This window comes from Electrophorus electricus, chromosome 3 (genome assembly GCF_041902795.1).
Source record: "Electrophorus electricus isolate QZ-2024a chromosome 3, ASM4190279v1, whole genome shotgun sequence".
In the NCBI taxonomy this organism is placed as follows: Eukaryota; Metazoa; Chordata; class Actinopteri; order Gymnotiformes; family Gymnotidae; genus Electrophorus; species Electrophorus electricus.
Window position 1 is genome coordinate 4852610 of NC_137499.1, and position 24044 is coordinate 4876653.

The 24044-nt window shown below is 43.2% G+C and overlaps 2 protein-coding genes across 6 annotated transcripts in view; one reads left to right on the top strand and one right to left on the bottom strand.

Annotated features, from left to right (window-relative positions):
• Nucleotides 1-1086: 1086 nt before the first annotated feature.
• On the top strand, nt 1087-4935 carry eif4a3 (eukaryotic translation initiation factor 4A3). The gene is made up of 12 exons (XM_027024678.3): nt 1087-1369; nt 1785-1857; nt 2004-2070; nt 2204-2266; nt 2400-2532; nt 2616-2696; nt 2869-3010; nt 3142-3280; nt 3501-3616; nt 3897-4004; nt 4434-4561; nt 4717-4935. The coding sequence occupies exons 1-12, from the start codon at nt 1216-1218 to the stop codon at nt 4731-4733; spliced, it is 1221 nt and encodes a 406-aa protein (XP_026880479.1). The 5' UTR covers nt 1087-1215; the 3' UTR covers nt 4734-4935.
• Nucleotides 4936-8503: 3568 nt separating this feature from the next.
• The window catches only part of strn (striatin, calmodulin binding protein), a 33160-nt gene continuing 17619 nt past the window's right edge, over nt 8504-24044 (bottom strand). For 2 of the 5 annotated variants that reach the window (XM_035527425.2, XM_081709972.1), the window contains 14 exons: nt 20491-20682; nt 19981-20116; nt 19646-19808; nt 18266-18376; nt 17087-17230; nt 16708-16844; nt 16015-16190; nt 15860-15907; nt 15216-15337; nt 14865-15032; nt 13774-13920; nt 12903-13004; nt 12333-12419; nt 8504-12210 (listed from right to left, as the gene is read on the bottom strand). In XM_035527425.2, the coding sequence (XP_035383318.1) occupies nt 12041-12210; nt 12333-12419; nt 12903-13004; nt 13774-13920; nt 14865-15032; nt 15216-15337; nt 15860-15907; nt 16015-16190; nt 16708-16844; nt 17087-17230; nt 18266-18376; nt 19646-19808; nt 19981-20116; nt 20491-20682 (1903 nt within the window). In that variant the 3' untranslated portion in view covers nt 8504-12040. Of the gene's footprint in view, nt 12211-12332; nt 12420-12902; nt 13005-13773; nt 13921-14864; nt 15033-15215; nt 15338-15859; nt 15908-16014; nt 16191-16707; nt 16845-17086; nt 17231-18265; nt 18377-19645; nt 19809-19980; nt 20117-20490; nt 20683-21250; nt 21511-24044 lie in introns of those variants that run through there. The other 3 variants (XR_014122516.1, XM_081709971.1, XM_081709970.1) reach the window with 3 other exon arrangements.

The window sequence follows — 24044 nt, forward strand, 5'->3', positions numbered from 1 at the left end:
TCAGTACATTTTATTTTATGATTAAGACCTCACCTGCCTGAGCAAATCCCACACTGTCCTTAGAGAAGCCCAGAAATGTGGGCTGGCCTTAGTGTAGTGCTGCACCACAGACCTTCCACTTTGGATGTAGTAAATAACAAACCCAGTCTCAGAGGCTGGGAAATCCTAGGTTTTCGGGGCTGGTTTCCTCAGCCTAGACTCTACCTAAAAGGTGAAATAAAAATAGGGTAACTCCATGTCTGGTGAAATCACATTGTGTGTTAAAGCATGAAAAAGTGATCTGGGTAAGATGCCCAATTTATGATGAGAACAGGAAAATGCTTGAGTGGTCGATTTTGGAGGGGCGTGTTTGTATCAACTTTCAGTTTCCATAAAAAGCAGGATACCTCCCAGGCCTACCTTCTGAAAAATCAGAGAGGATTCAATCTTCACCTGGCAGGAAATACCGGACAGTGACGGCCTGCCACTCACACTGGCAAATGCCAATACATGGAGGAATAAATCGTGACTGTCAGCTGCCAGCCTTGCTACCCATAGACACAATATTGTAATATGTTGTAGCTTGAATCTAGTAACAATATTTTAACTTGGTTACTGTTGTGTGTTTTGTCAGGCCACAGTAAAATCAGTGTTTGATATTCGCCAAATGTATAACCTATGCGCAGACTCCTGATGATTATAAAATAACAGAAGACGTTGATTTACTTCATAGTATTGACTTAGTGTGAAGCGATATTCGAACAGTTGCTTTTAATATTGTTAATATTAAAATAATATGTTTGAGGGCTTTGTTATTGATTAACATTAGCGACGAACAGCGCGAATAGCTGGCGGCCACCATTGATGACAGCTGCTAGTTGGAGACTGAATTTCTGCTTCAGTGGGATTCTTGTTTTTTTGTACGGAAAGGCCAGTAGTAGGCATATATTGTAACATATATTTAAAACACAAATAGGTAAATCTCTGCATTGTCACCAGTTTGGTTGTGTATTGTATAAACGACGCCCCCTATGTCATGAGCCGGCTCAGTTTGACCACCGGCGCGAGGCGCGTCACGCCCGACGCCATCGCGCGCTTTTTGTGCGTCACTTCGGCGACACGCGGCGTTCATTTTTTTTTCCTCTCAGGCGACTCCGCGTTTAGGACGGACTGGTGATTTCTTTTAAAACATTATTGGGTTTTTTTTATACGGAGATACGTTAATTCTCGACAACCATGGCCGCAGCTGCTGCAAGTGGAAGAAAGCGACTCCTGAAGGAGGAGGATATGACCAAAGTGGAGTTTGAGACTAGCGAAGAGGTCGACGTTACGCCGACGTTTGACACGATGGGCCTGCGTGAGGATCTCCTCCGTGGGATTTACGCTTATGGTAGAGTCCGCGGATCTGGGCCCGCTCTCACGCTAGCTAGCTACTTACCCAACACAGGATTCTAAAACAAACTTTTAATTCTTAGTAAAACGTAGCTTTGGTGTAATAAATGGTTATGCCATTAAGCTGCAGCAAGGAGGCGTTTTGCTTTCTATAAAAAAAATTGCTTGCTAGCTAGGAAGGTAGCATACAATGGCAAGCTAATGTGAGCTAATTAGCTCGCTGTAGCTCCGTTGGCTTCCGCTTGACGCAGCTACCTGGCGTTGGCTCGCTATCATTTTTGTGATCATTGGCACCTGTGATACCCTGCAATTTGTCCTTATAGGTGAGGTTTTCAGAATGTGCCCTTAGGAATGGATGCTTACGGGTTCATCTGTGATCTGATCATTTGTGATACAGTCTGCTCTTTGTTTAGGCTTTGAGAAGCCATCAGCAATCCAGCAAAGAGCCATCAAGCAAATAATAAAGGGGAGAGATGTAATTGCTCAGTAAGTTTTTCTGTTGCTTATAATCCATGCCGCTGTTTTACAAGTGATTTTATTTACAAAATGCGATTAGACATGTTTAAATTAGACATGAGCGAGGTATCCCTATTTCAGATAAAGTTTCTAATCTGACCTGTTCAACTCTTCAGGTCGCAGTCAGGTACTGGTAAAACGGCAACATTTTGCGTGTCGGTGTTGCAGTGTCTGGACATCCAGGTATTTAAGCGTATTTTTTCTTTCTTTATGTGCACACTGCTTCATTTTAGTTGCTAACTTATACAAATGGCACTTGGATGCAACGTTTTATCAATTGTTCGCTTCAAATTCTTTCCCTTATCCCCCAAAAAAGGTTCGTGAGACCCAAGCCCTAATTTTGGCTCCAACTAGAGAACTGGCTGGACAAATTCAAAAGGTAAATATTAAAGAAAAAAAAAGATGTACATCATACTAATATATAATATACATCTATTATTTGGTGCTTACCCCTTTTGACTTACCCAAGTGTCTCACTGTGGACTGTCTTGTACTTATCTGTTGTTTTATAGGTTCTTCTTGCTCTGGGTGACTACATGAATGTGCAGTGCCATGCTTGTATTGGTGGCACAAACGTGGGCGAAGACATTCGGAAGCTGGACTATGGGCAGCACGTGGTAGCAGGAACACCTGGCAGAGTGTTTGGTGAGTTTGCTTGTCTTGGGCTCTTCATTAGGATGTTGTCACTAAGTTGATGAGTATAAATTGTATTACCCTTCCTCCCTCAGATATGATCCGCAGGAGAAGTCTGAGGACCCGTGCAATTAAGATGCTGGTTCTCGATGAAGCTGATGAAATGCTTAACAAAGGTAAGAACACTTGTCCTTTTAAAAAAAACAAGCAATTGATCAAATAACAAAGCCCTAGATTAAGGGGCTGGCGGGCAGGCAGTTGGCTTGAGAGCGCAGTCGTATAGAATACGATGGTCTCTGGTGTCATGTTTTCTTTATTTCCAGTTGTCAATTTCCTCTCTGTGTATAGGTTTTAAAGAGCAGATCTATGATGTGTACCGGTACCTGCCTCCTGCAACTCAGGTGGTTCTGATCAGTGCCACCCTGCCACACGAGATCCTGGAGATGACAAACAAATTCATGACAGACCCTATCCGTATTCTGGTGAAGCGGTAAGGGGAAAATGTGTGCTTCCATTGTCTAATTCCAGAACACTAATAGTTTGTTTTGAGTGTGTTACTTAGATTTTAATGTAATTCTGCTTGGGTAATGTTGAGGTTTAATTCCCTGCTCCCATTCACAGTGATGAGTTGACGCTGGAGGGTATTAAGCAGTTCTTTGTGGCTGTGGAGAGGGAAGAGTGGAAGTTTGACACACTCTGTGACCTGTATGATACTCTCACCATCACGCAAGCTGTCATCTTTTGCAACACCAAACGGAAGGTCAGTACCCCACTCTCACACAGACACCAAAGCAGTCAGTACAAGCAAAAAAGTGGGGGGAAGAGACCGAGTTGTGTCGAATCCTGCCATTTTCTGTTCCATGTATGTGAAGTAGGTGCAAAACTGTAATGTTCTAAATCTGTCTCTGCTCATCTAATTAACAGCGCAGTTGTGTTCTTGGGTTACCACTGACTTAATTTAGTGGCTTAAATTTTTGTAGGTGGACTGGCTAACTGAAAAGATGAGAGAGGCAAACTTCACAGTGTCATCTATGCATGGAGACATGCCACAGAAGGAGAGAGAGTCCATCATGAAAGAGTTCCGATCTGGAGCCAGGTAACCCAAACCTAATGATCTGAGCGTCTTTTGTACTGTGGGCTTAATATAGATGGTATAAAAGGCAGATGTTTGTAATTTGTGCATATTTGGTTGTGTTCTCATATGACTATCCTCTACACCTGTTTTTCTTTGTTTTTGTAACATGCACATTTTACTATGTAGCATTATACATTTTGTATTTTATTGACTGTAGTTTTAAAACATCGAATTTCATGTCTTCTGTAGACAGTTTTTACATGTATGCATATTATGACGTTTTGTACTTGTGTTGCTGCAGCCGAGTGCTGATCTCTACAGACGTGTGGGCCAGAGGTCTAGATGTGCCTCAAGTATCCCTCATCATCAATTATGATCTGCCTAACAACAGAGAGTTGTACATTCACAGGTATGAATACGTCTGCACCCAAGGACAGATTTCTAAGAGCAGAACTATGATATTTAATGGATTATATAAACCCATTATATGTAATCCACATAAAAACAAATGGATGTTCAAATTTCAGCAAGTAAATAGCTGGATATGGTCTTAAAAAAAAAAAGTAGGTCATGTGAATTGCTCATAATCCTTTTTGAGATGAGTTTCCATTGCTACTTAGCCTGATGACCCACTTTTATGACTTTCATACAGTAAACAAGTCTTAAACACTTAAATGAGTTCTGGAAGGATGCGTAAAATACTACAAATGTGAGAGTAGTTCCTTTTCTGAAGTTTGAGCATCACACATGACTAGTGTTTTGCATTTAAAGATTACACTGTAACATTAATGCAGTACTACAGACAGTGAGTGAAGACTCCTCTCTGTTGTCTCTGCAGAATTGGCCGATCAGGGCGTTACGGCCGCAAGGGTGTGGCCATCAACTTTGTGAAGAATGATGACATCCGTATCCTTCGTGACATTGAGCAGTACTACTCAACGCAGATTGATGAAATGCCAATGAATGGTATGTTACTGGGCACCTTCTGGTTGCGTTTAAAACGATTTGCATGCCCCGTGCTGACTTCATGCATGTTGCTACAAAATATGTGTGTTCTTTGTAAACTCAGCTGTATTCTGATGTCTGTCAAACCTTTTACGTTGTCATTTTCTTTTTTCCAGTGGCTGATCTAATCTGAGGTGGTAATGGGGGAGAAAATCTGAGGAGCATTTTGGTTTCATCTGCATCATTTTATTCCTACTTTTTTTGGGGTGGGGGGTGGGGGGTGGTGTTGTCTTTTTATGTAGATGGCGCTAGCCTATATGTTATGGTGCGAGCAGTTTGCCTTGACTGAGCTTTTCATCTTTTGAGGTTTTGTAAATAAAGAATCACCCGTTTCATTTTGTCTTGCTGAAATCAAATAATGAAAATGACTGACTGACTAAATCTCCAAGGAAACATGCTGTGTATCTAAACCATTATTTTTGTTTTGAAGCATTCCATGCATCTGCATGTTCCTTTCTGCTGGCTAGTGGGGGGGAGGGAGGAAATCTTAGATTGCAAATTGCTCGGAAGAGTATTTGCTCTCCCCCCATGCGTTTTGATTGCGACACTAGCTGTAGAAATAAAACAATATAAACATAAAAGGAATAGAAACACCAAACTCAGATCACAAGTTTAGATGTGGACAACATTCTTATCTTTTTACAAATTAATCAGCCTCAAGATCAGAGTGTATAAATATAACACACATACAGCACTGTGTTTAAAACAACTGAGAAAAATCTTAATCCTCATAATAGCATATACACAAAGGCACTGGGAGCACTGCACATTCAATTCCAAATGTAAATATGCACAAAATATCAATTTTAGAACTGAAAATGAAAAAAAAAAAGGCTGTTCAAAAAAATAGCTTGGTCTTCATTTTCATTTACAAACTCGAATATTTACAGTATAAACAAAGTTGTTTACAGATTTGGTTTCCCCGTTGATCACTGAACTAACATTTAGTTGTATAACCTTTATTTCTGATAACTGCTTTATATCTGTGTGGCATGGAGTCAACCAACATCTGACACGTGCGAACAGATATTCTAGCCCAAGATGACTTGACTACATTCCACAGTTCTTCTGCATCCTTGGCTTTTGCATCAAAAACAGCATTTTTGATATCATTCCACAAATTCTCAATGGGATTGCGGTCTGGGGATTGGGCCGACCACTTCATAACATCCATCCATCTTGTCTGGAATCAGGATGTAGCCTGCTTGCTGCTGTGTTTGGGGTCGTTGTCCTGCTGAAACACCTGTTTCAAGGTCATTTCTTTTTCAGCATAAGGCAACATGACCTCTTCTAGTATTTTGATATATTCAAACTGGTTTATAGTGCCTGGTATGTGATAAATGGGTCAGACTCCGAAGTATGAGAAACATCACCAAACCATTATGCTTGCAACTCCATGTTTTACAGTCTTCACAGTACTGTGGCTTGAATTCAGTGTTTATGGGTTGTTTCACAAACTGTGGCCTTTAGACCCAGTAAGAATAATCTTGCCCTCATCTGTTCATAGAATGTTGCACCACTTCTCTTTAGGCCAGTTAATGTGTTCTTTGGCAAACTAACCTTTTCAACACGTCTTTTTTCTGCAGTGGTACTTTATGAGGGTTTGCAAATAGTTTGAATTCACATAGGCATCTTCTGATTGTTGCAGTACGCACAGGCAACTAAAGATCTTTGGTTTCCCTGGAGCTGATCATTGGATGCTTCTTTGCCATTCTTGTTATTCTATGATCTACAAGGATGGTAGGATTTCTTTTCCTACCACATGTTTTGGGTTTTGTTTGCCATTTTAAAGCATTCGAGATCATTTTAGCTGAGCAGACAATTATTTTCTGTACTTTTATGTTTTCCCCTCTCCAATCAACTTCTTTCTCCTTCAGTACAATGTCTGGAATGACCCCTTTTACTCACTGAGCAAGCGCTAAAACCAGCAGGTACAACATTTGCTGCCCTCCTTCTTTAACTAAGGGCCATAATTGACACCCGTTTCTTCATAGAATGAATGAACTCACTAATTGTACTCCACACTGTTATTAATTTGAACACACCCCTTTCATTAAATGAGTCAATTACACCCAATTAGCAGCATGCATGTCATGACTGTCTATTGGTTGCCCATTGCTCAGCTACACCTAGTCATGAATTATTTTTTTTGTATTATTTTGTTGTATTGTATTATCTTTTCTGCCAAAATCAGTAATTAAATACATTAGTGATGTTAGACGCCTATTATTTTGCACATAACTGTGTATATATATATAATCAAAAATATCAACTGGTCAAAATCTATTCTTCCAATAGGTAGGAATACACAAAAATAAAACTTACCAAATTTTACCCATTTCCCTAAATCTCAATTATATTGCATACCTGGGCATCAGAACTTCCCCTCAGCTTTCAAAGCTACCCAAACTCAAATTCAACCTGCTTCTCAAAACAATAAGCAATGATCTCTGTTAAAATAATAAAACTCCTCTCTCAAGTTAAATAGCTACAATAAAAATGACAATATTACCAAAAAATTAATTACCTATGCTCAGTGACTCACAACATGGTCTGAAACATTAGACTTCACTGTCACTAACTACTAGTGGGAAAAAATCGCCTAGAATCAAACTAAAACCACATAACAGAATTCAAAGGTTCATAGGGGGTTAGAAGCTCCAAATTTGCACTGTTACTTTCTGGCTATTCAATTACGGTGCACACTACAATGGAAGAAACCCAAGCGGGCCCATAATTCATGCAGAGATTTAGAACAATCACTAGGCCCAGATATCAGAATTTCAGAATTACCATTTATCAATCAAATACTCAAAAACACTACTGTTTTAAAAATCTGACAGTTGTTAACAGAAAACGTCGCAATGGGACTGAAGGGGTTGAGACCGGAGCTATGCAGTCACGATTTAAGTAGCATCTGCATTAAATCGCATATGGATCTCATTGACATTAAACATGTAGAGCTTAGATTTAATTTTAGACTTAATTTCTGCTGCTATAATTCTAACCAGTACAACGTGAACATAATACTCGAATTCACAGCTTTTAGCTACTATGTTACGCTCAGATGAAACTGTGCCCAAAACAGACGTTGTAATATCTAATCTGAAAACATTTCTGATATCTTATTATGATCTTAAAAGCAACACTGGAAATGTATTTGACTTCTTTTCCCCCAAACCTTTTCCGTGCTTTATGTTATTATTCTTTATGCAATATACTTTATTCTGTATGCAATGTACTTTGAAGTACAGCTGCGATTGTTATACAAGTAAAAATATCTGTGAACGTAGAGTACATGCCGCCTGGGCTTTAGCATTACTAGAGTAGAAGTTTTTGATTGCTCCTTCTCTCACGGGGACGTATCTTTTAAAACAGCCAGTCATGGTTTTGCTTCTTAGTGAAAGCACTTGAGTTTGCGCTGCTTGTGTTCATGATAATTTTTCAAACGCAACGAATGCACCTTTCCTCCCAGCTTGGTCCCAGGCCAGCCGACGTCACATAAAGCGGAGAACTCCTCTGATGGGAGGAACACCCCACTGCAGTCCCAACCACATTAATTAGGCTTCATGCTATCGTATATGCAGATATGTTCCGAGAGTATAAAAAAGCACGATAAATCGGATTGCGCGGTTGACTTCAATGATAGCTATTTGGAAAAGAGCAGCATCGTAGTTTCTACAAACGTTTTAAAATCACTGAAGAAAACATTACTTAACGTTCGTTTGTAGTTATCATCGTAAATAAATAAATAAATACATTCAAGAGAGTTTGCTGAATGATCCATGACACGACAACCGGGATATATTCCGTAATAAAGATTACAGAATGTATCCGATACCCAATATAAAAAGACCAAAACAACAAATTTACTTATGTGTATTGTTTAAGTCTACACCAATGTGAAATACAACATTGTCTTTTATTATTGTATTATATTGATAAATGTTTTCCATCTGGAAAAAAACCCTGAAACAAAAAAAGGAAAATACAACATTAAAAAGAATAATTTCTAATATTAATAATAAAGTATATACAAGAGAATTAACATATTTATCCAATCTATATGATCTTCAATACTCTCTCTCTCTATACAGCCATGAGTTAGAACTACAATGCTGATTCTTTACAGACTAAAATCACATATTCCAGCACGTGCTCATATTTCAGCTGTTACATGAAACAGCAGTTTACTTTCCAGGACACCTGTGATGTTGGCGCAAACCACTCTTTGTCATGGTGCTCAGAGGGTTGTTGGTGTTCCCTAAACACAATACCCTGAAAATAACGGTCTATATATTTTCTCTCTCTGAGTAACTGGGCTGAATAACAGAACAATGCACTGTAGCTGTGACCAAGGCTAGAGCTCATGCTAAATTTTAATCGGTGGTCAAAGTTCTACTCAGTCATCCTATTGTCTGAAAGACACTGTTGTTTATAGACAAAAGCGCGCTCAACATTATGAGCCTGTTTGTTATTGTATAGCTGTCACTCTAACCCTTTATAGGCCGAGTCAGCTAGTTAGTTCCCATCTCTGACCAGCAGGGGGCACTGTAGGACAACTCGGACATCTGACAAACAACCGTTTCATTAGTTGGACATGAAATAAATACAACAAATACAGTATGTGCAGACAAAGGAGGCAGGGACATTTGGCTGAGCAGAATTTCTCTCCAGCTAATATGAATGGCACACAAGGGCTCTGGGGGCAAAATGGAACATATTTGTACATCAAGTAAACCTTAATGTAGCATCATAAAAGGTAGAAATAAAAGTATCTGAGGTACCTTACAGAATTTAACTTGGCATATCAGTTGGTTCCCAATCTAATGATCTGCACATGAAATCTGAGTTTCCAGCCCTGTATTATTATACCTATACCACTCTGGTCATTATTGCTGATTAATGTCAGAAGTGTCTATAAGCATTCATCACATGTTAAACGAATGAAGCTACGGTACATTTGCTGAAATGTCAGTGTTGTCCTGTTTACCATTAAAAGCACACATCACTGGGTCACATTTGTTAGCCTTCTGCAGTTTAATATACACTATACTGTATTCATAAATAGCTTTTTTTTGTAAATAGTCAAAGATTATACATACTGATTTTCTCTCATCTTTCTACAAATATGCACCAGAAAAAAAAAGCATATTTACCAGTATGACACACACACACACACACACACACACACACACACACACACACACACACACACACACACACACACATACTTACTTTCCTTTTGCTTTGTAATGCCCCCATCATCATCACTTAAAAAGGCATGTAATTCTTGATGAGACTGGCATATGGTCAACCCTTCAGAGGCACCCCCAGAGACACACTCCTAAAGTATTTCAAGTAATCACAGAAAAAAATACAAAGGAAAACAAACCAACCAACAAACCCTTTTAAAGTATCAACCTGCAGCAAATCTTGGTTACGATTCATTTGCAACCTGTCACCAAATGCATGTTAAGTAAATAGAAATACTAGTATTTGTTCTGGAAGGTCATATAATCAAAAACAAGAGCGTAGCAGTATGTGTAAAATGTTGAGATATTTGTGTCTGTTCTCTGGCTTGCACCATTTCCTAATCTCTGACCTCTATCGAGGGTCAGACCCCCCAGCAACACACAGCGTCTTGTACAATCCTCATGTCCTTTCACAGAGTCCCATACAGGCTGCACGTCTGTCCTAACAATGGGCAAACATTTGGCTAGAAAAAGAACCCAACCCAAACGAAAACAAATCTATAAATAAACAGAAGGAAAGATTTTTTTTTTTTAAAACAGTAGAAACCAAGCTGTAAAATCATCCCTTAAAACACTTTAAAAGGGTATGTCGAATTGCGGCAGTTTGTGTCCAGCTTGTCCAAAGTTGGTTCAAATACACTTTGAGACGGTCAGTCTAATTTCAGACCTTGCTTGTGCATCATCTCTGAATGCAGAACACGACACGCATCATCCATATAGCTATATCTAAATCTAGGCAATTTAAAATCACATGACGACAGATTTCATTGGACTTCACCACTTGTTTTCCCTAAGTTTGTTGGAACATTACATTGTTGGCATCACACGACAGTGAAAGTGTCTTAGCTACTCCATGTACAAAACTCCCCAGTAGCATAAAAATAAAAACAAAACAAAAAAACAAACATACAAAAAAGGGAAAAGTATTATACTGTAGCCATTGCACAAAATATACAACTCTATTGGATCAGATACCTGTTCTCTTTAGGAAGGAGAACAGTACATGTTTAGAACTGAGAACTACGTTTCTAAAACGAGCTTAGATATCAAGACCTAATGCTTCCAAGAAATACTGAATAGAAACTATGCAACAGTTACAACTGACAGTTTTGGGGGATTACTAGCTTGTTAAAGGTGCTTAAGAAATTAAAGAGTAAATGCAGTACAATAAAAAAGTCAATTGTAATTAGATGTAAAGCCACAGAGAATTTTGGTAATGGTTCCACCAATAAATAATTTACTTTAATACTATGTACAACTCTAATCCTGGTTGTTCTATAACGGAACCATGGATAACATCTACTTAAGATGTATTAAAAAATATATATCAAACTCTATTCCAGAGAACCCATTTAAATATGCCTTTTGAAGAGAGTACTGAGTGGATGGTGGAAGAGAAAGAAAGAAAAAATTTAGAAAATGTGACAGAAAACATGGGATAAAATAATTTCTCCAATTCAGACATTTCTGACCTTTTAAGCTTGGGTGCTTTGAGCAACTTTAGCGCAAGTGAATCTGAATCCGTTATGGATTCTCCCATCACACAGTGGGCTGTACAGGTTTTGGGAATAAGCCATCAAAACACCACATTGTCAAATAAAACTAAATAGCAGTGGAATGGTGTTTGCTGGTTAAGCAGAGGAGGATGGTTTCGTCAAGTCCGAACCCAACTGAAATCTGAAAGCTAACTCAGAGACCTTGTTTGGACGCAAAGGCACGTAGTCATTGACCAGTTTAAAACGAGAGGAGGTGAGACACTCGGATGAGGCTGGGGGCTGAGGTGAGACAGGCATAGGAGGCTGAGCTGGGAGTCAGTGGAGGGGTGCGGGGGATGAACTTTAGAGCCTCCTAGTGGCGCTCTCAGCAAATTACAGCTGCTGCTGCTGCTGCTGCTGCTCTAGGCTTCTATAGCCGGACGTCCCTGCCCACGTCACACACCCAGGCCTGCCCGGATGAGGGGTTACGGATTTCAGCCAGGGGTTCACGCAAGGGAGGGCCGGAGCTAGGTCCGCTGAGCAAGGCTTCTTAAACCGCACCATCACCACTAGTTCCAAACCAAACAGCTCTGCCTTGCGAGTCACCAAGAGAGGCCTCGGTCTGATCTAAAAGGGGTCTCCCACCCATTGGGTTCAGGTCCATGTCCGGGCCTCAAGGCCAGAGGTCCACAGAAGCAGAAGGTCAGAGGTCATACGAAGACTTTGGCGAGGGCGTCGGCTCCGGCGCTGCCGATGTAGCACTTGGTGGGGTGGAACGCCACGTCGTGGATGGACTCTTCAAACTTCTTGCGGTGAGCCGTGAACTCCTGGATGCATGTCTTGCTCTCCATGTTCCACAGACGGATGGAGCAGTCGTGACCTTTGAGAGAGAGAGACTGTTCACTTACCATCCTGATGTGGGATATGAAAAGATGCCAACAGGCTCTATGCCAAACATGGTTCACCTCCCTGTGAAACAAGGGCAGGGACAGCCCAACTTACTTCCAGACATCAGGTAGAGGCCATTGGGGTCCACCGCTAAACTGGTCACGGCGTCCAGGTGCGCCACCATGGAGTGAATCAGTTTGCCTTAACACAACCATAACAAATGGCATTTTGACACAAATATCTTAAGAAGTAAACTTTTTCGTAATGGCATGAGTGTGGTATTAAAGGTGTAGCACAATGTCCTGGCCTGTCAGACTTCTAGTCTATTATATTTATAATTCTAGTCTTTTATTTTAATCAGACAGAGTTACAGGGAATGGAGTTTTAACTAATATAAGAAATAATTATTTTGTCTCTATCTGAGCACTATGGGTTTGTTCTAAGGAGAAACTCCTGGTCTTGAATATTTAGCTAGACTTCAGAGTCACACATTCTCACACTTGACTCACGAGTCCACTTATCAACAGAAAGAGAGAGCATGTCCACATGTTGAATCATTTCTTGTAAATCATATTAACTGGTGAAGAGACAGAGGGACAGACACACTGCCACATCCTCTTGAGTTATCCTGCGCTGGTCATGGTTTCACAACATGCTTGCAAAGACCCAATGGCCAGGCGGTACCTGTGTTGTTGTCGTAGAAACGGATGTGTCGGTCCTCCTGGGCTGTAATGGTGATGGGCAGCGTTGGGTGACTAAGCACTTTGTTGATGTGACGAGGGGCATCTGAGGAGTGACGCATACAAACACAGCTGGATACCACATACTGAACATCTTGGTAAAAGATGCAAGGTTTGTCAGTCTCTACTCAAAAACAAGGACACAAAGGTGAATTGACACTGGGCATTTAAGGGTTCCACTAACTGCTGGCATATTACGCAGGTGTGTGCAGTAGTACAAATGTACAATCGAAGAAAGAAAAAAGGCCAAACCAAAAAACAAACTGATAAATAAATCAAATTTTTTATCAAGACTATGTTTAGCAATAATTTGTAAGCTATTTTTAAGGAGACTATATTCTGCTATAAACCCAGAGAATTGCAATTTTTGGGAAAAAAAAAGAAAAAAAAAAGAAAAAAAAAGAAAGAAAAAAAAAAACAAAAACAAAACCCGCTACCTCTTCACACATTTTCTATCATCACTTACATTTTTGGTTTCAGTGGTCAGAAACACAGTGAGAAAACCCAGATAACAGAGAGAACCTCCCCATGGCCTTTCTCTGGATGAGGGGGCAGGTTTTTCTGCCACAGCTAGCCTGTGCGGGATTTATTCCCATCTGCTGGCTGGCCCCATGGGCATTCTCTGAACTACGGCGGTAAAACAGCTGATGAGAGTCAGCTGATAACGGGAATCCACATTTGTCATAATTTCAGAACAACTGGAAATCAAGAACTGAGAGCCAAAGCCGAGCCAACTTGTGGGTTTCAGGGCAGCTGAGACGTTGTCAGGGGGACGGCGGCTGGAGGCGTGGTCAGTGGGTGATGGCTGTGCGTACCTGGCTCTCCGGCGTCCTGCGACTCCAGCTCTAGCACCTGCTGCTGGGTCTCCATGTTATAGACAGCTGACCTGCCGTTACAGAAGGCCGTCACCATGTGAGCAGGCTCACTGCACACCAGGTCGACAGAGGAAGGGATACCCAGGTCTACAAGGAACACAAACACACACGCACAAAAATGGCGCATGTAATAAACAACAGTGGTTTAATCAGGCTGATTAATGCCATTTTGAGATGATCAGCCTTGGTTGACGCCTGCGTTCATGAGGCCTACAATCTAAAAATTGCCGACAAGCACAATGCAGGCAACCCTGTTAGTCTGGCTGCTGTGGTGCAGTTAGAGCGCCCCCTTGTGTCCTTTACACCATTCTACGGGTCGACTTCTGTGGCTGCTGTGAAATAGTGCATGCCAATGCAGGATGTAACATTTCATGAGGGAAAAAAAAAAAAGTAAAACTTCAATAATTAGATAATTTAGTTAGAAAATGCGAATAAACACCCCCCACCCCCAACTTTGTTTAATTGCTTAGATTATCTTTGCTTGTAACCGAATCGGTCAACAAACCTAAACAAGCATACAAAAACATGCTTCTGGACAGTTCTGGGAAGGTGGAGAGAAGGTTAGTTAGAACCCTGTACTATAACTCTCATACACTCTGTGTTTTTTTTTTGTTTTTTTTTTATTAATTACCTGTGGACATTTATTTACGATGTTTCTTTTTTTTTTTTTTATGATTTAAAATAAGTGGCCTGCAGACACAGACAGTGCAGACAATAACCATGTAATAACCATTTATAATTAATTAAACGTTCATTTCAGTTCAGCAATTTTGTGTCTCATTGTTATTATTATTAATTCAATTATTTTAGTGTTGTGATATGCGCTTTATACATCAGCCATCAGTCGACCTGCTCTCTAAATATAGGCATCAATACTTAAAAAAATTCACATCGGTTGACCACTAATAAACACCAATGAACTGCAGAAACTATTCACATTCGGTTCTTTAAAGAATGGGGATTTCGTTACTGAGGCCCTTTCACATGTGTGTTATGACAGAGAGGAGCTTGAGGCTTGTGTGCTGCGTTACCTTTATCCTCATTGAAGACAGCCAGGGCAGGGGAGGTGTCTGCAGCATTCCACAGCCGTACAGTCCCGTCCGCTGAGCAGGACAGCAGGCGGTGGTGGGCGGAGCTATACGCCACGCCCCACACAGCATCAGAGTGACCACACAGCGCCCCCCTCAGCACAGAGGGTTCTATTTCAGCCAGCGGGTGGGGGATTAGGGGGGTGTGTTAAAACGGCGATGAGCAAAAACGACAAAGGTTTTGATAAGTCTCAGAAGAACAAAACAATAATCAGAATCTGATATCTGAGTGGATTAATGCCACTCAACAGATTCATACGGTCAATACTGAAGTGCAAGGAACTTAGAATCTACCATAAGAGTCATAGGGGTCAATGTTGGGGTTAGGAGTGTTCCAGCTCTGAATGGTTCCATCCACCCCGCCACTGAAGCACTGTTCCCCAGTGCTGCTCATTACCACACACAGAACCGCTCCTCTATGGAGAGAAGAAGAAAGGGTTTACCTCAGCAACCCACCAACACACACACACAAAACACCAGCGCACTACCGTTTCTACGACGATTCACAACTGGAAGCCTAAGCAGCTACCCTTACAGTGATACGTAATTACATGTTTCAACTGTTCCATGAGAACAACACTTGGGAGAGGCAGAGATGCAGCTCTCTGAGTGACACCTGGGACTTGACCCGGGATTTGACCTTGTGGCATGGAACCCCTACCCACTGTTCCAGAATGCTCCTGTGTCCAGCTGGTAAAGGACAGGGCACTTCAGGCATTTTGAGCGCTAGGCATGATTTGTAAACCTTCTTTTTGAAAAGTGCTATATAAATAAAGTTGTTCTAGTAGTAGTACTGGTGGAAGCAGTAATAGTAATAGTAGTAATAGTATTAAGAATAGTAGTAGCAGTTACATTAGTAGTAATAGTAGAATGTTCAGTAGTTGCAATAGAAAGTTCAGTAGTAGTATGTTCAGTGCATAGTCTCCTTACACACTCACCTGTGCCCTCTGAATGTGTAAATCGGCTCCACGTCGAGGGCAGCGCACCTGGGGGTGGAGGGAGAAAGAATGACTTCATCTGTACACATACGGCAATTTTAATGAGCAGAGCAGGTAGAGGGCCAGGGGGCTTTAGGCCGGCGAGTGAACCGTACTTCTTGGCAGGGGCCGTCTTCTGCAGGTTCCACATTTTCAGTGTGTGGTCCTCAGACGCTGTGACCAGCACCGGCTCCACTGGGTGGAAGGCCAAGCCACGGATGGAGTCAAAATGGCTCCTCAGAGTAAACTTGGGGTTCCATGTCTTCCTCAGCACATCTTTGTTATTGGTGATCTGACAAATAAAAAGTGACTGTGACTAAAAAAAAGTGACCGTGGCCCTTTAAGAGCAAAGTCATTTTATAAAAGCACTTCGTTTATAAATGTTTAATAAGAATAATCGTTTACATGTTTAATAAGAATACAGAAAATTACATGTCACATAAACGCAGCTGAAGGAGTCATCTGACACATTTAATGACTGAGAAGACCTCCCAGTCCTAATTAACCCTCATTATGTGTGCATGTGCATGCGTGTGTAGAAAGGAAGCAAACACAGTTAAAAGCCTGTTTATTGGCATTTCTAAAGGAAGCAGATGTCACTGTGGTATAGATCTGCCTGTTCACTCTAGACCTCAGCATTTCTGAGCCATTTAATCCTTATTTATTTGGCATTTAGACATGCAAAAACAATAGATTATGGGTTGATTTAAGTCCATGAAGGCTGAAGTGAAGAACTGTGTTAAGCCCTGCAGGAGTTGTGTGGAGGTGAGGTGGGGGTGCTGGGGGGTGTAGTGAGGGGCAGTATTCACATCATAGGCCAGACTCTCTGCTTCGTTGGCCACTGTGAGCCCTGCGAGTTCCCCCAGGCCAAGCTCTGTCTCCAGCGCCTCATCTGCACCCATTATGAACGATTTACCCGAGGAGGGGGGGAAGGTGAGGGCTTCCACTGCAACGCAACACACACACACACACACACACACACACACACACACTTTCACTCATGTTGATCAGTTGATCCCGATGATGTTAAAAAAGTAATATCAGATGAATGTGTGATATAAAACTAATTAATTAAGCTATGTCGACTTAACCCCTAAACATTAGTTTGTGTTTGTGTGGGTGAGAGAGAGAGAGAGATAGCGAGCCACAGGCAGTGGAGATGGAGGAGGTGATCCAGGAGGACTATACCTTCATCAGCCCGGGTAAGGTCATGCTCGTTGAGCCGGGGCAGGCTGGGTCTGGCAGGGGGCGCTACTGAGGGCTGCATAGAGGGCAGGTCCTCTGCATCGCGCAGGTTAGCCAGCATGTCCTGGAGCTTGGACCTGTTTGGCCCTGCGACATGAGGTAGAGCACGAAAGACAGAGAGAAAGAGAGAGAGAGAGAGAGAGAGAGAGAGAGAGAGAGAGAGAGAGAGAGAGAGAGAGAGAGAAAATCTTTTTTATTGACTTTACTTCAGAAAACTGTTGTCTTGCAAATTACTTCCCCTATCAGAGGTTTGCGAAGGAATGAGATGAAGGCACTGCAAATGAGTAAAGACTCAGAGGGGAAAAGCAATAAGGGGGAGGAAGTTAAGAGGGAGAGGCATTCCAAAAGAGGCAGAGTTGTTGGTTGGCAGAGCCTTTGCTCAAGGCTTACGGCAACCTTTGACCCTGTCCATCTTAGGCAGGGCGGAGCCAGCACAAGGCTGAGCCTTGTCTGAAAGCTCCAACTCCCTCACAAATGTCGACAAAGAAGAAAGTGAAAACGCGACGATGGCAGGCATTTAAGCATTAAAGCACAGTTGTGTGAAAACAAAACCAGGAGCAGAAGGGAGGGAAAGTGTCAGCCAGGGCCAGCCAGCACAGGGCCCTAAAAGGAAGGCAAACAGAAAGAACGAAGGTAGCACAACGAATAGAAATAAAAGCATAGAAACGGTGAGGGAAAGAAGGTGCTGGGCTGCTGATTTGGAGCATGGCTGATTTAACATCGAGGTGGAGTGAAAGAGGGATTAGAACACATTCAAGTGGAAAGGAGAGAGAGAGAGAGAGAGAGAGAGAGAGAGAGAGACAGCTCAGCGGAGTATACAGATGGATGGAGGAAACAGCCTCTACCAAGATATTTCATTAGCATGGTGGTGTCACACACGCACGGACACACACAGACGCACGGACACACACAGACGCACGGACACACACAGACGCACGGACACACACAGACGCACGGACACACACAGACGCACGGACACACACAGGCCTGGGAGCAAAATGAAAGTGTCACAAACACAAAGATTGAGTGATGGAGGTAGGAGCAGGTAACTGAATGGAACTGTGGCTGCGGTTTGGTTCTCAGGCGTGGAGCCAGAGGAGACGCAGGCCCAGTTGGACTTACTCTTCACCCCCTTCTTGCCCTTGCGCTCCTTCCTGTATTGCTCCTTCAGTTTAGAGATCAGACCCTGGTCCACCTCCCAGGCCTCCGACATGGGACTGTGCTCCTCCTTATCTACACGGAGACGGAGGAAGACAATGTTCAGCTGGGAATTTGGTGTGACCTCTGGCAGGGCTCGTCATTGATGCGCACATCCTTCAGGAGCCTTCGGTTACAGCCTCCAGATCCTGCATTGGTCTGGGCGAAGCCATGCTCGTGGAAAATAGTAAAAATAAAAACAAAACAAAAAGTAATAGTGGACCCCTTCAGTTTTTAATATAGAAGCGAATTATTCCAGCCCGGCTGTCTTCCGGTACTCGCGGAACTACTGAACCCTAGCCCTCAGCAGGAGGAAGTCAATGGACTTGGCCTTAGTCAAAGGAAAGTGCGGGCTCCTTCAGCGACTGTCTGATCAGGTGCGGGTCCTTCCCCCCTGTTCTGGAAGACACTACATGCTCGGTACCAGCTCCCGGGCCTTATCCGGCAGACGGGCGATGAGAAGACGTGTTGTCCAAACACACCAGTGCGGAGGACTGAGGGACACACACCCAGAACACCTGCCCGCACTAACCACAGAAACAGATCTTAATGTGGTTGGATGCCACAGTGTACTCCAGACCGACTCCCATTAATCACCTTATAGCCACCCTGAAAAGTAAAGACTGCTCAAACATGCATGCCTTTCAGAAAGCGTGCAGAGCCCCGTGTGCGTGGTGCTGTGGGAGACATCTTAGGGAACAGAGATAAGATTAGCTACTAATCCTTCCATGTGTGAACACCAAACTTAAAACTACGGAATAATCTTGACATTTTAAAAATGCACTTACAGACATGAGCTAAGAAACATGGGAAACAAAAACTTCCATTACCCACGAGTCTGTGTGCAGAGTTAGACTGCAGGCTGGTCCTGTGGGGGCAGGGCTCACACCAGCCACTCGGGGTGGGTCGGGGTGGCCCAGTCTGCACTGTAAGGGTGGGGCTTGCCTGAGTCAGTAGTGTGGGGGCAGGGCTTACCCCAGTCTGTACTGTAGAGGTGGGGCTTGCCCCAGTCAGTAGTGTGAGGGCAGGGCTTACCCCAGTCTGTACTGTAGAGGTGGGGCTTGCCCCAGTCAGTAGTGTGAGGGCAGGGCTTACCCCAGTCTGTACTGTAGAGGTGGGGCTTGCCCCAGTCAGTAGTGTGAGGGCAGGGCTTACCCCAGTCTTTACTGTAGAGGTGGGGCTTGCCCCAGTCAGTAGTGTGAGGGCAAGGCTTACCCCAGTCAGTAGTGTGAGGGCAGGGCTTACCCCAGTCTTTACTGTAGAGGTGGGGCTTGCCCCAGTCAGTAGTGTGAGGGCAGGGCTTACCCCAGTCGACAGCATCTCCTGTGCTGGGAGACTCGGGGGACGCCTCCATGTCCTCGCTGCTGGCTAGGAAGTCAAAGCCCTTCAGAGCCTCTTCAGTGTCTGGGTCATCACTCAGATCAGATGATGAGGAGGAGGGAGACCCAGACACCTTCTTCCTTACCATCTGCAAGAGAAAGACAGACAGACAAGGAGATAGACAGTTGAGTCAGAGAGATGGAGAAAGAAAGAGTAAGTGAGCGATGGGGAGAGTAAGAGCAGTGGAGGGTTGGGTGGGTTGATAAGATGAGCACTCGTTTACTCATCTCGTATGTGCAGGTATGTGTGCAAGAACGCACCGTTGCCAAGTCGATGATGGTCTTGTCCCTCTCCTCACTGTCTTCATCATCATCCTCATCACTGAACTCAGCCGCTGCACTCTCAATGAACTTAAAGGCCTCCAAGACTGTTGCCGAGTCTGATGTTTCTGGTTTCCTGTGATGAGTAAGAGAAAGTAAACAGTTAAACACAATCACCCAGTGACATCTAATACCCGTATTTATCAATGAAACTGATCTAATGTCACTTCTCCCTAACCTTATAGGTCACATTTAAATCCTAAATAAAGGCAAAAAAACCCAATCCTCAATAAGCGTCATCACTCCAGAACTCTGGCATGCACTGGCCCAATGAGAAAGAGCAAAACAAAAGGACGGAAACACCAGCACACAGTGAGGGACAGGAGCCACCTGAGAAGCTGGAAACCCAATCTCTCTCCGCCTTAATACCGGCGTGAGGTCCGCAAGATCCGAGCGCCGATTACTGCAGGTCACGCTGTACGACCGAGCTGCTGTCTGCCTCTGCCTTACCCCATCATGGTGGTGGTGGTGGTGGTGGTGGTGGTCTTCAGCGAGGAAGGCTCCGTGCCGTTCACCATGGGCTCAAGCCTGTGCTCTCCGCCACTCTGCCCACCATTGTCCCCAGCCAGACCCAGCAGTGCCTTTACCCTCTGGGACTTTACATCCAGGATGGTGTCTGTGTAGCCCACCTCCTGGAGGTACCTGGAGACAGAGAGAGAGAGAGAGAGAGAGAGAGAGAGAGAGAGAGAGAGAGAGAGAGAGAGAGAGAGGGGGGGGGGGGTGTCAGCAAAGGTAAGGCTTCTATATGCTAGGGTGAAATTTTTTTTTTTCCCTCCAGAAAAATGGTTGGTAAACAACGGGCTATTTGCCGGTTAAACTGACAGTCACACCACACCTCATTTTCTATGTTGTGTAAAGCAGACACAAAGGAGAGTACCCAGGCACAACAAAGCAGTACCTACAGAGCTGTGCAAGTCATATGTATGTGTTTTTATATAGTCACATGGATACCCCCGCAAAAAAGAAAGGATAAAAAAAAAACCTAGACAGAGAAAAATTGCAAAGACGATAGCTCAAAGTCAAAGTCAAAACTAGGCAGCATCACAAATTCCCATACGCAGCAACAATCTCTATGACAGATAATGTCCACTGCACAAATACCACAAAAACCTATACGACACCGTTCAGATCAAATTCCACAAACCCGCGGCATTCCGTCAGCACTGCTCAATGCAGACGCGGCCACAAGCCAGCTCCCGGCGCTGTGTACCTCGTGAAGGCTTCTCCGTGAAGCGGCCAGCCAGGCACCTCTCCTGTGCAAAGCTCCCTCTGCTCCTGCCCTGCGGCTCTATAGCTGAAGAATCGCATCAGAACCTTTAGGAGCAGCTTTAAGTGAGAAAAGGCAGCTATGGACGGGAAGAAAAAAGCAGGGGAGAGACTAGTGTGGCGTCTCCCTCTGTACCAGTCTCTGCAGGCCCTGGAGGGCTGAATGCCCCAACACAATCCTCCATTCATCCTCCTTCACTGTCACTGACACTCGGTTCCTCTCTCTCACTCTGTCTCTGTCGCTCTCTTTTTCACACAGACACACACACACAGCTGTAATGGCAGTGCCCTTCATGAACCCATCGAACAGTGACACTGACACAAAGTCCAGTATGTACCCTCTCTTTATAAGGACTGTTTTTGGGATCCTTTATATGCATTTTTAAAAAATTTGTGGTTGTTGGTTGTGAATTAACTTTTGTGGGTGGAGGGGCTGTGTAATTTGTGTACATGTGCCTCTATACGTGTGTGTGTGTGTGTGTGTGTGTGTGTGTGTGTGTGTGTGTGTGTGCGTGCGTTTTGCAAACTGGATGGCACGTCAGTGTGCCTTCATCAATGTGTATCAAAGATTCTGATGTGCACACATGCATAAACACACTTTCAATGCAATGCCCTCTTCACTATATCTTTTTTTGAAACATTTGTCTTTCATCTGATTTTTGATACCAATTAACTCTCCCCACCCCCCACCCCCATGGAATACTTCTTCAGAGTCAATGAGCCCAAATGCTGGCTGCCTTGTGCACCCTGACACAGGACATGAAATCAATGCCTGTCCTAATGAAGCCGGTGGGCTGGAACTGCCGGATTAATGTTTACCATGTTCTCATTTGTCCGTGCCGCATGACAGACAGCGGTGAAGGGCATTCTTGTGAGTCCCGGCCACGCTAGAGTGCTCAGCCAGTCAAGCCGATTCGCACGAGAGGCCCCATGGTGATCAGTGGCAGCGGTAATGAAATCGGACCGGATCTAACTACACGTTTTACCGATGCTCTTCCTAAGGCGATCACTCTTGCTTTGTGGCAGAGCGTAGACACAATGTGAAATTAAGCACACAACAGTCAGTCAGTCATTCTCAACGTCCGCTCAAATACTGAAGTTTGATTATGAGAATTGTAGGTAGTCACTACCAAGCAAAAACAGCATTCATGAGCAGGTCTTGGCCTACATGTTTGTTCAAAGTTACTAGTTTCTTTATGCCATTTATTTTTCTTAATAAAGTGTTATTTTATTTTTTATTAAAAATATCATTTGGCTTTAACTCTAACTCTAATCAATTAGGTGAATGGTTTTGATTATTTGGTGGAAATCATTTAAATGATTCATGTTTCAGCCTGAAAGTTGTCAACTAAACAGCGTTAGTTCCAGTGTAACTGACTCATTTTGGATCTACAGCTTTCACAGAAGAATAGAGGAGAACCTATAATCATTCTTTGTGGCTTACTCAAAACTTACACTAAAGATCAGACATTACTGATCCAGAAATAGCCTTGATGACCAAATCTAGTGTCGACAGACCACCCATTAGAGCCAAAAGAAGTTAGACGATTAAATGAGCACTTCTGTGAATGCACTCAAACACACACACACACACACACACACAGTGACACAGTGACAATGACCACAAACCACAATATCACGGTACATGAAAATAAATAGCAACACGTTTGTCTTGTCTAACCATTCACCAGACTCATTGGCGCTTCATGTGTTCGGGTCTGGCTGTTGAGCTCCATTTCATACTCAGAGTTTCCCTGACCTAGGAGACTGGGATTATTCATTTTTTATAATGGATATTTGACTCACTGGATAATTGGGACTATATTCACTTGATTTGTCCATTCTAGGAGTATTAATTTGCTATTAGACTCCGTTATGTACACACGCACGTGTGTGTCTGACTCGGGAGTGTCCCCCATTCTGATCTGGACCAGGTTTTGCAGTAAACGGAGGACCATATAAAAGTAAGAGGAAGGGGAGACGGGCTCAGCATAGGGCTCATTACAGAAGAGAGTGATGTTGCTTGTGTTTGGACTTGTGTCTACTTTTTGATATCGTCATTGCTTGGATTTGTGTGTATGACTTTGGCTTCGCCCCATGATTTATGGTTTGCTTTGTCCCTTATTGGCTTGATTGCTGGTTAAATGTATGTCTCTTGTGAATATTGCCCTGTATATAGTAGTTACACACTGGTGGTAGGGAGTGACTGCCATTTTGTTTGGGTGTGAATTTATCTCTGTTTATACTGGTATAGTCAGTGTAGTCATCGTGCGTTTCTTTTTGTTAGCTTAGTCAGTAGTGTTTTTGTTTCTAATGCGGTTTTGTTTGTTTCTTTCCCCCTTTTGTGCGTTTTGGTGTTTTTCTGTGCTGGTTGATTTTCTCTTGTGGGTGGGGTGGTTGTGGGCGGTTTTGGGTTGTGGCTTTGTGTGCTGGGAGCATTTGTGTTAGGATGGAGAGTTTTGATTCATCTGGTTTTACTGTTTGTTCCACCCTGGAGCAGTTTGACTGGTGTAGAAAGGCAGACCTGCTACTAATAGCAGATTTCTTTGATGTTGTGGTTGACCTGTTCAGCCACAAAAAGGGGAAATCAAGGAAGTCTTAAAGGCCTGCTTAGTATGAAAGGGAATTTTGCTGGAACGAGGTGGTCCTGTCGCTGTTGTGGTAAACCTGACACAGGGCTCGGGGATGGTGGAAACCAGAGACGACCCTGAGGTCGGCTCATGCATAGAGCCTCAGGT

What these genes read in the sequence shown, in the direction of transcription:
- eif4a3 (XM_027024678.3), top strand. Translation starts at nt 1,216, where the DNA reads ATGGCCGCAGCTGCTGCAAGTGGAAGAAAGCGACTCCTGAAGGAGGAG. An exon ending in AACACCTGGCAGAGTGTTTG is followed by an intron (nt 2,533 to 2,615) that starts GTGAGTTTGCTT and finishes TTCCTCCCTCAG; the next exon opens with ATATGATCCGCAGGAGAAGT. An exon ending in GAGTTCCGATCTGGAGCCAG is followed by an intron (nt 3,617 to 3,896) that starts GTAACCCAAACC and finishes GTGTTGCTGCAG; the next exon opens with CCGAGTGCTGATCTCTACAG.